Source organism: Colobus angolensis, unplaced genomic scaffold (genome assembly GCF_000951035.1).
Source record: "Colobus angolensis palliatus isolate OR3802 unplaced genomic scaffold, Cang.pa_1.0 Scaffold150, whole genome shotgun sequence".
Classification (NCBI taxonomy): Eukaryota; Metazoa; Chordata; class Mammalia; order Primates; family Cercopithecidae; genus Colobus; species Colobus angolensis.
The window spans coordinates 5,208,762-5,222,788 of record NW_012114600.1 but is presented as its reverse complement, the minus strand read 5'-3'; the positions used below and the strand labels follow the sequence as shown (position 1 = coordinate 5,222,788).

General features: G+C 36.6%; 1 protein-coding gene across 6 annotated transcripts in view; it reads left to right on the top strand.

Moving 5' to 3' along the window:
* The window catches only part of PPHLN1 (periphilin 1), a 231,614-nt gene that overhangs the window by 110,138 nt on the left and 107,449 nt on the right, over nucleotides 1-14,027 (top strand). For all 6 annotated transcript variants that reach the window (XM_011936084.1, XM_011936086.1, XM_011936083.1 and 3 more), the window contains exon 2: nucleotides 4,997-5,088. In XM_011936084.1, coding sequence (XP_011791474.1) covers nucleotides 5,017-5,088 — 72 coding nt within the window. In that variant the 5' untranslated portion in view covers nucleotides 4,997-5,016. The remainder of the gene's footprint in view (nucleotides 1-4,996; nucleotides 5,089-14,027) is intronic.

Genomic DNA, 14,027 nt, shown 5'->3' with positions numbered 1-14,027 from the left:
ACGGGGTTTCACTGTGTTAGCCAGGGTGGGCTTGATCTCTTGACCTCGTGATCTGCCTGCCTTGGCCTCATGAAGTGGTGGGATTACAGGCGTGAGCCACCGCGCCGGGCCATGGTGCAGATCAAAATGGAGTTTCTTATGTCTTTTCTACATAGACACAGTCACAGTCTGATCTCTCTTTCTTTTCCCTACACTTGGAGAAGAACATTCTGTGCAGGGAATTGCCAGTGCAAAGACCTATGTTCATCTAAAGTTTGAGGTCAAATGTGACTGCTATTCAGTAACCCTAGTTGACTATCAATAGTTGTTGAATGAATATAAAAAGTGAAGGAATGAGTTTGGCGGGGAGGGGAAGCTATTTATCCTGAGTGTATTTAATAATGGAAGCTGACTAGATTGGAATGCAGAGTTACTATAGCCTAAGTTGCTACTATAACCAGATTGAATAAAATGAAAAAACAGATCCATTACCTTGACTTTGGATTTGGAGTTAATGGTTTGACAGAAGGATGTTGCCTGTGACTTTGTTTTCTCAATTTCCATGACACTTTTGCTTAGAGTGCAAGTCCTCCGTACCCTCTCAGCCCTCAGGTGAAGTTAACGTAACAGTGGTTGGGTAGCCCAATGGAGTGCTCTAGGAAAGCCTTCTTTTCTTTCTGGAATTAAATATCCCATGATAGTATATTAAACATACTGTCTTCATTGAATATGGCATAAGAGAACAAGATTTTTATAATCCAGAGCTAGTTATTAGCACACTTCTAAATGAAGCATGTATTCTCCACACTGAGTTCTAATTCTGTTCTCTGCCTAATGGTGATGTAGAGGGTCCTTCTATTTTTCTGTTGGTTCTTCAGTTTGCATATCTTGTTGGGGGCTTAGACAACTTTTCTGGATTACCGTTGAAACTGTACTGATATGCGGAGACATAGTGATGATGTGGCAGGTAGCAGGATCACTCACTGGGAGTCTGAACACCTTTGTGTAAATGTAACTGGTCAATTTCCTAAGCCTGGATAATATCATAAACAACATATGCCACTAATGAGGAAGCTTGCTGTACTTATCAGCTATTTTTAAATCCTTTGAAAATTACAAGGTTCTATCATGGGGGCAACATGGTAAGACCATGACTTGATGAAAAATAAAATTAGCCAGGTGTGGTGGTATGCCTGTGGTTCCAGCTATTAGGGAGGCTGAGTCGGGAGGATCGCTTGAGCCCATGAGGTCAAGGCTACAGTGAGGTGTGTTTGCCTCACTGCATTCCTGCCTGGGCAACAGAGTGAGACCTTGTCTAAGGAAAATAAAGAAAAAGAAAATTGCAAGTTTCCATTTGAATGTAAGGTGATATTAGTGTATTCTGTCTTCTTACTGTAGGAGATGGTAATTTTAATCATACTAAACTATGGAGGTATTTTGAAGCCAGTGTTTATAATAACAGCTAACAAACAAGCTTAAACATCTAGTACAATCTCATAGATAAGGATAAGAGAGACGACCTGCCCAGCTCTCAACTGGCAAAATTCTAGACTAGAATTCTAGGACTAGAATTCTCTTATTATAATTTTGTTCTTATGAAACTTGGGTAGCCTCTGGTGGCCAAAATAATATCTTCTATTTTCAAGAGTGTGTTTGAAGGGAGTTTGGCTTGAGAGTTGTGTTTACACAATTAATGAAGGTTTAATTATTTCTCTATATTGGTTGGTTTATACAGACACAAATCTTTATGTCTGTATTTCCCCCCCTTACAGGAAATTGTTGAAAACGTTAAATTTGATTCCTAAAAGGACTCAAGTAAGTATGGTATAGTAGTATTTAATATAGTAGTTATTGTTACATTTTTTGTGGGACACCAGTAAATTCTAGTATTTCAGTATTAAACTACATAGTATTTCTTTAGAACTCTTATTGTTTATTTTTCTCATTTATTACAAAACCTTATTTTTATTTACATTCTCCTTTAGTGTATTAATTTACATTAATCATTTTTACCATCACTTCACATGTTATGCTTATTGAATGATTTTCAGGAACTTTAAAAACAGTTACATACTTTTATAATACATAATAGTATATATACATTGTGCAGTAAAATATTCATCCTCTGCCCAGCTACCTAGTTCTCCCCAGAGGTAATTGCTGTTACATTCTCTTGTTGTTACTCCCAGGAGTAGTCTGTACATATGCATATATGTTCATACCTGGCCTTTTTACTGTGCTTTTCTTTGCTTAGCAGTGTATCTTGGTAGTCTTTTCATATTGTTACTGGGGTTACTTTTCTTTGAAATGGTTTGCAAAAATACTCCTTTTATATAAATGTAACTGATTGATCAATTCACAAAAGGAATACAAAATATTCCTTTTGTATAAATGTAACTGATTGGTTCAGCAATTTAATTTGTGCTATTTTGATGAATATTTTAAGTTCCTTTCAATCTTTGCTATGCAAAGGTGTACAATTATACCTAGAAGTAGAATTGCCAGGTCAAAGCAGATGTGTTTTTAAAATTTTAATAAATATTGCCAAATTCTTCCCAATCTGTACCAGTTATACTTCCTTTTTTTAAATTTTTAAATTTTTATTTTATTTATTTATTTTTTTGTGACGGAGTCTCACTCTGTTGCCCAGGCTGGAGTGCAGTGGCACGATCTTGGCTCACTGCAAGCCCTGCCTCCCGGGTTCATGCCATTCTCTTGCCTCAGCCTTCTACGGAGCTGGGACTATAGGCATCCGCCACCACGCCTGGCTAATTTTTTGTATTTCTAGTAGAGACGGGCTTTCACCGTGTTAACCAGGATGTTCTTGATCTCCTGACCTTGTGATCCGCCCTCCTCGGCCTCCCAAAGTGCTGGGATTACAGGCGTGAGCCATCGCGCCCGGCCAACTTCCTATATTAACTTATGTAAGTGTTGCTTTCTTTAATCTCGTCACTGCAGTTAGATTTTTGCAGAGCTTTTGGATGAAAATAAGTATGCCATTATAGTTTTGGTTTTCATCTTCTTTATTTTGAAGGAGGTTGAACATCTTTTCAAAAGATTTTTAAGAGCTATTTGTATTTTTTTGTGAACTGTTTGCTCATATGTCTGTTTTTCTTCTGGGTATAGCCATTGACGTTTTCCCCCTTTGATTTGATTTTAATTCATTGCTATTACTATTTATGTGTACTGTATCTTAAAAAGGATAAAATCTAACTCTTTAGACTGAAACCTTTAGTAGATTCAGTAAAGGTGGTGGAGGAGGAGTAGTGTTGACAATTTACTTCCCTTTCAAGCTTCCATAAATTCTTGCACCTAAAAGACTGATTGCTTGGAATCATATATTATTAAATGAGGTCTTTCTGTAGACAGAGAATTCAGTTTTATTCATGCATAATGTTAAAAGCTAATTTTTTTCTCTTGAATGTGTGTTTTGAGAAAAAGTTAATTTTTGATTTAAAGTAAGTTTTCCTAGGCATCTTTGGCTAGCTAATTCATTATATTGGGTCTGTTTGTATTAGAAAATATTGTAGGTATGTTTTTACGGAGAAAATTGGTTGCTTTGCCATAATAACATAAAAAAAAAAAAGTTCCACCCTTCTTGCAGCCTTTAATTTTTCCTTAACCTAAACTAACTGAACCATTAGAATTCTATAGCTATTCTGTACTGCCAAAATGGAATAGCAATCTGTTTCCCCCTTCTTCAGTATTAAATTATAAGGAGCCACCAAAAATCTTTTGACATTAAGTCTTCTTTGAAATGTGTTTCTTCTTCACATATCTGTGCCCTACTTTCTATGTACTGAACGGCACTAACTTACTACCTGGACCATTTTCGTTTCTTGCTCATGGTGGTTCTTCTACACATCAGGATGGTTCACCGTTCTTGCCTTAGAACCTGCTCCATGATTACTTCACTTTCTCCTGATTCTTCTCTGTTAACCATTTGTCATCCACTCCAGAAGTTGTCAAGCTACTGCCTGCAAGTGCTAGCCTGTTTTTGTAAATACAGTTTACACACTCATACATTTATGTATATTGTCTGTGGCTGGAGATTTTAGTAGTTGTAAGAGATCTGTGACCTACAAGGCTGAAAATATTTGTCTGATCTTTTGCAGAAAAATTTGCCAACTTCTGATTTATAGTATTGCCATTTCATATAAATGGTCTCTTTTCCCGTACCCTATTCTCATCTTCTGTTGTTTGCCTGGTTTACCTTGTCTTTTGTCTATTCAGTTTCTATTTTCATCTCTTCTTGTGGCTGTATACCCTTGAATTCTATAACACCGTATTCACCCTCTACCCAGAATGTATCAGCTGTCAAAGTAGGAAGCATTTATGAAAAGAATACACCCTCCCACCCCCGCTTCTTTGAATCCCAAACCTGAAAAATGTTGACGGAACTTTTAATTTCACATTTTGTGAGGCGGCCTTTGCATTAAAATAAATTTATAGCATTAAAAAAATCAGGAGCGGTTTCTTTCAGGGATTGTTCAGTGTGTTTTTGCAGGATTGTTCATTTAACACATTTTTCAGTTAAAAACACATTATTTAACATAGAGTAGGCATGTATTAAATGAAGACTGTAGAAAAGCAAAAAACTAATGTTATTTATATGAACTATTCACCAAAAAATAGGAATAGCTTTGCTTATCAGCCATTTAAACTGTTTATTAAAATGAATCATTTCTATTTTTTGCTATGGGAGAATGAAGAAGTATTTGTGGTCTGAAGTATTATGGATTTTCCTGCCGTAATTGGTGGCAACAATCTCTTTGAAGCTTTAAATAGTCTTGCCTAAGAAGGAAGATAGGGCTTTCTGTATTTTTTTTTTTTTTTTTTTTAAAGAAAATCTCAATTGTTTGGAAGAAACATTTTTCCTTTTGGTCACTTTCATTTTTTCCCCCCCTTAAGATCTCTGGAAAATATTTGTGTTGGAAAGTAATCATTTACTCCTTCCTATCTTTTCTGTTACTTCCTAGTATCGTAAAAACCATAATTCTTTTTTTTTTCCCTTTAGTGGCTTACAGAAGAGACGAAATGTGGTCTGAGGGACGATATGAATATGATAGAATTCCGAGAGAACGAGCACCTCCTCGAAGTCATCCCAGTGTAAGTTACTCCTACATATTGAATGATTAAAAAACCTAGTGTCTGAGTTAATTTGATAGACCAAAGCTAGGCCTGTTAACAAAATCTTCAAGTGTCAGAAATTTACCAGTGTAGGTTACAAAAGAGATCAAGCTTATCTTTTAAAAGTTAAAAGTTCTAAAATAAAAGACAACATTTTATTTAAGTAGAAAACTTATTATTTATATTTCTTATTTAAGTTTCTAAAATGAAGGGTTTATATTTAATTTAATTTATGAACAAAATTACAGATTTTATAAAGATTATACCATCAGTTAACAAAGAAGTATTTGAGTACCTGCTCCTGCTGTTATTGGCTGTTACCTATTTTTTTCTATATTCCTAAAAATGTTACAAATTGAATATATGAAATTCTAAAAGTAGGCTTTCATTCTAAGAGAGGGGAACTCTCTTCCTGGCATGGAAACATGTTAATATCCCTTGTTAGGATTCCTGCAGGTGTGCTGTCCTGTGGTCAGTCAGTCTGGCTGGTAAGTAAGAATGCCTTGAGGCTCAGGGTCAGGCAGACAGGCAGCTTCTGGTGTGCTGTCCTACTTCTTGTCTCTTTGTTGCTCTGGGAATTGGGAATTTTGAGCCAAGCCTTTTCTAAGCCCAAAGAACTTACTGTTTTGTTTACTATTTCCAGTGCTACATCTAGTACTTATCAGGTAATAGAAGCTCAATATTTATTTGAGTGACTATGTGTACTGACTCCCCAGAATCCCCTATGGAGGTCTAAAGGAGGGTTTGGGGAAGGTCAAAAAGCTAACTTAAACTTTTGCACAGACCCATTCTAAGCACCAAGGGACTAAGGTTGTGGTGATGGTACATGAATATATTACAGATTCATTATATACCATCAGAAGCCACAAATATTTATTTCTATTTTAGTTGTTTTTTACTTATATTGCATTTAATCCTATAGCCCACTTCGATGGGTGGTATCGTCTTTAGGTTTGTCATTGTCCTAAATTACAGTCCAGGTTGGGGTTATTTAAAATGATTTAAGATGGAACAAATAAAGATGCCCATTATATTTCAGGATGGCCAGACTTAATTATTACTATATGTCATTTATTTCCAGGTTAATTTGTAGACTTTATGTTTTTAATCAAAATCCCAGTGTTTTTATTTATATTTTTCACTTGATAAGGTTATTCTGTAGTTTACTTGTAGGGGAAAAGGGATGACTTTTTTCTTTATTTTCCCTCTCCCGTCCGCCACTCTGCCAAGGATATATCCCATTAGGAATTTTTCTTTTCTTTTTTTTTTTTGAGATGGAGTTTCACTCTTGTCACCCAGGCTGGAGTGCAGTGGCACAGTCTCGGGTCACTGCAACATCTACCTCCTGGGTTCAAGCGATTCTTCTGTCTCAGCCTCCTGAGTAGCTGGGATTACAGGCATCCGCCACCACACTTGGCTAATTTTTGTATTTTCAGTAGAGACGTGGTTTCACCATGTTGACTAGGCTGGTCTCGAACTCTTGACCTCAGGTGATCTGCTCACCTTGGCCTCCCAGAGTTCTGGGATTACAGGCATAAGCCACCAAGCCCAGCCTCTTTTCTTTTTTTTGAGGCAGTCTTACTCTGTAGCCCAGGCTGGAGTGCAGTGGTGCGATCTTGGCTCACTACATCCTCTACTTCCCGGGTTCAAGCGATTCCTGTGCCTCAGCCTCCTGAGTAGCTAGGATTGCATGCCACCATGCCTGGCTTTTTAAAATTTTTATTTATTTGTTTTTTGTAGATGGAGTCTAACTCTCTTGCCCAGGCTGTAGTGCAATGGTACATTCTTGGCTCACTGCAACCTCTGCGTCCTGGGTTCAAGCAATTCTCCTGCCTCAGCCTCCCGAGCAGCTGGGACTACAGGCACAAGCCACCACGCCTGGCTGATTTTTGTATTTTTAGTTGAGATAGAGTTTCACCATGTTGGCCAGTCTGGTCTCAAATTCCTGACCCCAAGTGATCCACCTCCCTCAGTCTCCCAAAGTGTTGGGATTACAGGCATGAGCCACTGCCACTGCTACCCACATCTAATTTTTGTATTTTTAGTAGACACAGGGTTTTGCCATGTTGGCCAGGCCGGTCTCGAACTCCTGGCCTGAAGTGATCCATCCGCCTTGGTTTCTCAAGTGCTGGGATTACATGCGTCAGCCACCACTCCCGGCCCCATTAGGAATTTTAAATTCTGTGTTTTGAAGATACTTAAAAGGGTTTTCTGTATGGTTATGCCGTCAACTGGGCACCAGTCTGTAGGATTGTGTGCTTTATTACTTTGGGGCTGAGGAAAGCAGGTTATTGTACTGATTTAAGATTGTAAAATGAGTGGTGGACCCAGGGAGATAAGGATGTTGAAGGTGCTAACCCAGAGAATTATTGAAGTAATACACCATTTGGTATGGGCTGATAAAGAGAGTGAGGCTGAGAGGGACAGGAGATTGAAAGAAATGAGTGGTTGAGGGACAGGAAAGGCTTAGGGAAGGCTTTGGTGTGGCAGAAAGATAGGTAATCATTATTTTAGAGTGTGGGATTTCCAAGATGGAACAGTTTTGAGTGAGGTTCAGTGTGTGACAATGAGAATAGAGAGCTAGTGTAAGTTATTGGAGTTGAGAGCAAGGAGACTATTAAGATAGACTTTAGATTTGTGATTTAGATCAGAAGCTCTCAATCCTTGCTGTACATTAAGATTTCCTGGAGAGCTCTTCAGTACCACTGTATGGGTCCCCTCTTAGATAATTAAATTATCGTCTCTGTGGGTGTGATGTGGACCTCGGTATTGTTTAAAAGTTTAAGTGATTCTTAACGTGCAGAATTTGAAAAATACAGATGTATATGAATTGAAGTCATTGATAGTGACAGGAGTTGAGGTAAAAATGACAGGTGATGGAAGTCTTTAATGAATCAGCATATTGTGGAAAAATCTAAACAAAACCAAACATTTTCATTTAATACTATCTGTGTTTGTATAAATATGAAACAGGCTTCTTATTCCTCATAATTTTATCAGAAGCAAGCAGGTAGGGAGATATGTTTTATAACACAATTGTCCTTAAAATCAGACTGGATGTATTCAGGTGTCTCTTAAATGCCTAAAGGTAAACCTTACTTCCTTAAGTTAACTGACTGCTTGGTTCCTCATGGAGGAGCCTAGATGGTTTTTCTCTTTTTGAGAGCACAGGACCTGAGCAGACCTTGTGCAGGTTCATTTCTCTCCTTTTTCTTCAATTCCGTTAGATTGGTCTTTCTGTTCCCCCAATCAGCCTCTCCTAGTTTATACAAATCCTTCTTTCCGTATTTCCATATCCCTCCTTCCCAAGACTCAGGTACATTTTTTTTCTGGTGCATTCTTCGTTTTCTGGTACATTTTTTTCTGGTACATTTTTTGGGCTTATTTTGGTTAGTAATTTAAAGCCTTCTCTTTCCCTCAATAGGGAAATAAATGGCTCTTGAAAATTATCCCCTGTACCTTCTGTGTTACATCTGCATCTTAGTTAAATAAAGCGTAGATTCTTAACCTTTTTTTGTGCTATGGATCCCTTTAGCAGTCTGGTGAAGCCTATGGATCCCTTCTCAGAATAACATTTTTAAACCTATAAATAAAATGCACAGAACTAAGTGTGCTTACATTTGAGAATGATTATCAAACTATTAAAAACCAAATTTGTGATATAGTAATAGAGATACTTCTTTAGTAGGCCATTAAATATCAAAAGCTAGTGGTGGCGGTTTCATTGCTGTAATTTTAAAGTAGTGATGAGTGTTACAAATGATATTTTGCAATACCTGTAACAGCTAGCTGTAACATGGTATAAAATTATCTGTGATTTCTGTTGATAACAAAGTCACAGATATATCCCCTGCTGTTGTTATTATCTAAAGTTAGTTGAAAAAAGTAATTTTGTATTTGTATCTGATTTAATGGACCCACTGAATCTTTGGGTTAAAGTAGTTGAACTAGAAATGTAAATAGTTATATTTTCTTACTTTTAATCTAATGAAAATATAACTTATTAAAAGTTTTGAGGCTGAATACAGTGGCTCATGCCTATAATCTGAGCACTTTGGGAGTCCAAGGTAGGAGGATCACTTGAGCCCAGGAGTTTGAGACCAGCCTGGGCAACAGTGTGAGACCCTGTCTCTACAAAAAATTTTAAAAATTAGCCACGGATGGTGGTGCATGCCTGTAGTCCCACCTACTTGGGAAGCTGAGGCAGGAAGATTGCTTGAGCCCAGGAAGTTGAGGCTGCAGTGAGCCGTGTTTTGTGCCACTGAGCTCAAGCCTGGGCAACAGAGGGAGAGATCCTGTCTCAAAAGAAAAAAAAAATTGTTTTTCAAAATATTCGCCTAAATAATCTAATATTATTTTAAAAACCATATTAGCGTGTCGTATTGGTGTATATGAGAAAGTTCATAAGAAGCATTATTTGGAAGAACTTCAAACTGGCAGCAAACCAGATGTCTAACAGCAAAGTTGATTGTTTAAATTTTACACCAATAAGAATAAATGGGCTACTGCCAGGTGCAACAACATGGATAAACTTCACAAACATAATATTAAAAGAAAGAAGTCAGTCACAAGAGTTTATTCTGCGTGTTTCATTTTGTGTAACACAAGTGAAAGTGGTTTCTTTTGGGAAGAGTAAGTAGTGACTGGGAGACTGCACAATGAATGATTTTGCTGCGCTAGGAATATTCTCTTAATCTGGGTGGTACTTACACCTTGTGAAAATTTATCCAGCAATAGATTTGTGATTTGTACACTTTTTTGTGTGTATGTCATACCTCCAAAGTTTTGAAAAGGCAGATTATTTTTTTCAAAATGTAAAACTAGTTAAGTTAGTAACCCACTATTGTTAGTGCCTGGAATAGAGGAAGGTAACATTCTATTTTGTTTTATATATTTGAATCCTGTTCTTTATCAAAAAACAATTTTACTGCATTTCTGTCCCTTTTTTTCTTTTTTTTTTTTTGAGATGGAGTCTTACTCTGTTGCCTAGGCTGGAGTGCAGTGGCACAATCTCGGCTCACTGCAACCTCTGCCTCCCGGGTTTAAGCGATTCTCATGCCTCAGCCTCCCTGAGTAGCTGGGGTTACAGGTGCCCATCACCACGCCCAGTTATTTTTTGTATTTTTAGTAGAGATGGGATTTTGCCTTGTTGACCAGGCTGGTTTCGAACTCCCGACCTCAGGTGATCCACCCGCCTCGGCCTCCCAAAGTGCTGAGATTACAGGCGTGAGCCATCGTGCCCGGCTTCTCCCTTTTTTCTTAGTACACCCTTTGCCCCATTTATGATTAATTCTGATACAAAAGAAATGTATTTGAGGAACTACTAGATGTGACATAAAGTGCAATGTGAAGTGGTGACTGCTGGGAAGGTACCTTCTGTAGTAGTATGACCTCATTAGTAAAAGCAGCTGTTTTCTGAGTTTCTAGCCTTGATAAACCTGAAAAGACAATTGAACACTGATATACTTTGGTTTTGATGTTAAATTATACTTAATTTGAGGTTTGGCAATCTTATGCTTAGTGTACAGCTTAACAAATTTACCAGTCATTATTTTAGCACTTTATCGTATGCTTTTAAATTCTTTATGTGTAAATAGTAAGTCACTTTTATAAGGGGCTTTCGCAGAAATTTTTATTTGGCCTTAAACTTGGGTAGGTAGGTAGAAGACTAAAGTTCAAAGAAGTGCACTACAGAGACTTTGTATGTAAATATATACGCTTCTTCTATAGGAAGGAAATCAATCATCACAGAATATCTACACTTCTAGATACCTGTAAAGCTCTTGTTTTTAAAGCATGCTTTCTGTCTTTAAACCTATAATTTCTATGAGCTTAGTTATCTGATTTCTTAACCTTTATCAAGTTTTGTGACATTCATTCGTTTGTACGTACGTACACACGGGGTCTTGCTGTGTCACCCAGCTGAAGTGCAGTGGAGCAGCTATAGCTCACTGCAGCCTCAGACCCCTGGGCTCAAGCAATCCTCTCACCTTGGCCTCCCAAATTGGGATTACAGGCATGAGGTACCATGCCTGACCCAGAATGGCTTTTAAATACATGTAAACTTCCACTTATGGAGGTCCAGCTTCTTAGCCTGTTGGGAAACAGGTAGGTAATATGGAACATTTTAATGAAGCTGCAACATAAAATGTCAATTCTTCCATTAGCTTATTTAAAAATGGGAGAGAAGTTCCAGTTCCAGAATTTTTAAAAGTTGTAAAGTTTGGAAATTAGGATCAGAGCACTAGCAGTTTATATTCTGGACAATTACAGTAGAGCTGGGGCTGAAGCAGTCCTAGCTGCTTATCCCTGCTTCGTTTTTCTGTTTCTTTAACAAATACATTATTTTGCATTAAAAGATTTTTCTGGTTTTGGCAGCAGCAGGGAGAACAATATTGACGAATAGTGATGGCAAGAGCAGCAACACGTTATTTTTTTGTCACATTTGTGGTAAATTTGAGTTACGTAGTTTTTGTAATTAAGTAGTTAAATAACAATATTTACTTCCTTAGATGAATTTAATCTTTTTTATAATTCTTGTCATTGTTTATTTCTCCTAGAGAGTTTGGGCAATCAAAAATAAATCCTTTAGTAAATCTAGAACATAATTTTGTAAGTATCTGAGCCTTTGTAGGGAATAGATGGGATGCATATCAGTTCCACTTGTTCTCAAATGTAAATGTACTCAAACCATAATCCAGAAATTTTTCTTTTGACCAACTTGACAGTCAAATCTACTTAATTTAGTAATTCAGTTATATAGACATTTCATATAACATTGTTTAAAATGTGTTAATATTGAAATATTTTTTCTTTCCATTCTTATTTCATGAAACACTTTTATTCAAAATCTTCACAGGCATATTTAAATTTCTGTTCTTCTTATGCCCCACATTTTATTATTGTTTTATACAGTCATCAGTGTTCATGTAAATTTTCCCATGTACTTACAACTTCCCAATATTTTATTATGGAAGTTTTCAAACATACATCAGTCAAAAGAATTTTATAGTGACCATCCATATACTCCCCATTTAGACTCAACTATTAACATTTTACTAAACTTGCTTTATCATGTATTTATTCATGCTATTAATCCATCTATGTTTTTGAATACATTTCAGAGTAAATTGTGGACAACAGTATCCTTTCCATTAACTCCTAAAGCATACATGTTATTAGCTAGAGTGCAATTTTTTAAATAGTTTTTTTAAATGGGAAAATTACATACATGAAATGTAAAAAAAGTGTTTCTTTGCTGAGTTTGATTTAGTAATGTTCCCTTGTGTAGAGTTACCCTAAGAGGTGTTTTACTTTCTTTGTTGACAGAATTGCAAGGACTTAACTTTCTTTTTGTTGTCACTATTTTCAGAAGAAATGTGATAATTCTTGGCTACGTTCTCTAATAACATGTCTTAGCTCTCTGGGTCAATACCAGTTTTCATGTTTAACACTGTCACCAAAAGACATCGGAATGACTCAGAAACACCAATATTTCATTGAAGAATCAGTGAGTGAAATAAATCAACAAGTGCTACAATAGAAATGCATGTTGTAGACTATAGGGATCAGAGTTAGGAAATCACAACCTTTGAAGGCAAAAGCCTACCAGCCTGTGTAATAGAATATTTTAGTTAGATATGGTTTGTATGGTACTTTTCTGTAAAAAGCATGTGATGCCAGGGTATAATATATATATTATGGATGTGGTGCTTACTGTGTGCTAGGTGCTGTTCTAGGTGCTGGGAATAGAGCAGTAAATAAGACCAATAAGGTTTTTATAGGCTTACATTTGCATTGTAAGTTGATTGTGATAGGACATAATGGCGTTATTTACATATACCATTGTATTTACTTACTTCTTTGGTAGGTTAGTGTGTTTTAGTTCTTATTTGATGTTTTGTAAGGGGAAAAAAATCAAGCATATAATAACATTAATGTGATCAACTCCCAAAGGAGAAATCAATTATCAGCTTCTTTGCCAATCTTGTTTTGTCTATGCCTCTACCACTTTCTTCCCTCCTAGATTATTTTGAAGTAAATCCATGATACCACACTTCAGATGTCATTAAGTATTTCAGTATCTGTCACTAGAAGATAAAAATGTTTGAGGGGGATGGTCTTAATACTTTTACTTTTATATTAATACTTTCATTTTAAATTAAATTATTTTTTGTTAAAATGAGTTTAATGATGTATTGGAAAAGAAATATTTTTAAAGAAACATTTAATAATTTTTACCTAGTTAATTATGAGATTTAACCACAGTATGGAATATTTTTTTTTTTTTTTTGAGACAGAATCTGGCTCCCCAGGCTGGAGTGCAGTGGCATAATCTCAGCTCACTGCAACCTCTGCCTCCCAGGCTCTAGCAGTTCTTGTGCCTCAGCCTCCCAAATAGCTGGGATTACAGGTGTGTGCCACTACACCTGTCTAATTTCGTGTATTTTTAGTAGAGATGGGGTTTCACCATGTTAGCCAGACTGGTCTCGAATTCCTAGCCTCAAGCTTATCTGCCCCCCTCGGCCTCCCAAAGTGCTGGGATTACAGGTGTGAGCTACCATGCCCAGCCAGTGTGAAAAATTTGATACAGATTTTTATATTGAATCAAATAAAAACCATCAACTTGGTGCTTTTACTTCCTAAAATGAAAGCATTCCCTGTAACAGTTAGTTATATTGGAATGTGTAGCAAATTAAGAAGTAGCTGATTATTTTCTAACAAAACCATTTCACCATTTGGAAAACTAGGTATTTTTTTTCTGACCAGATTCTCATTAACATAAGCAAACTGAAGAATTCTTATTACATACACTTAGAGGGTCTTGCAGTAGTAATCTTAGGGGTGAGATCTCACCCCTAAGATGATGACAGGTTTATATTTCATTGTAGTATAACTTTCCAAAAGTATTTAAGTTT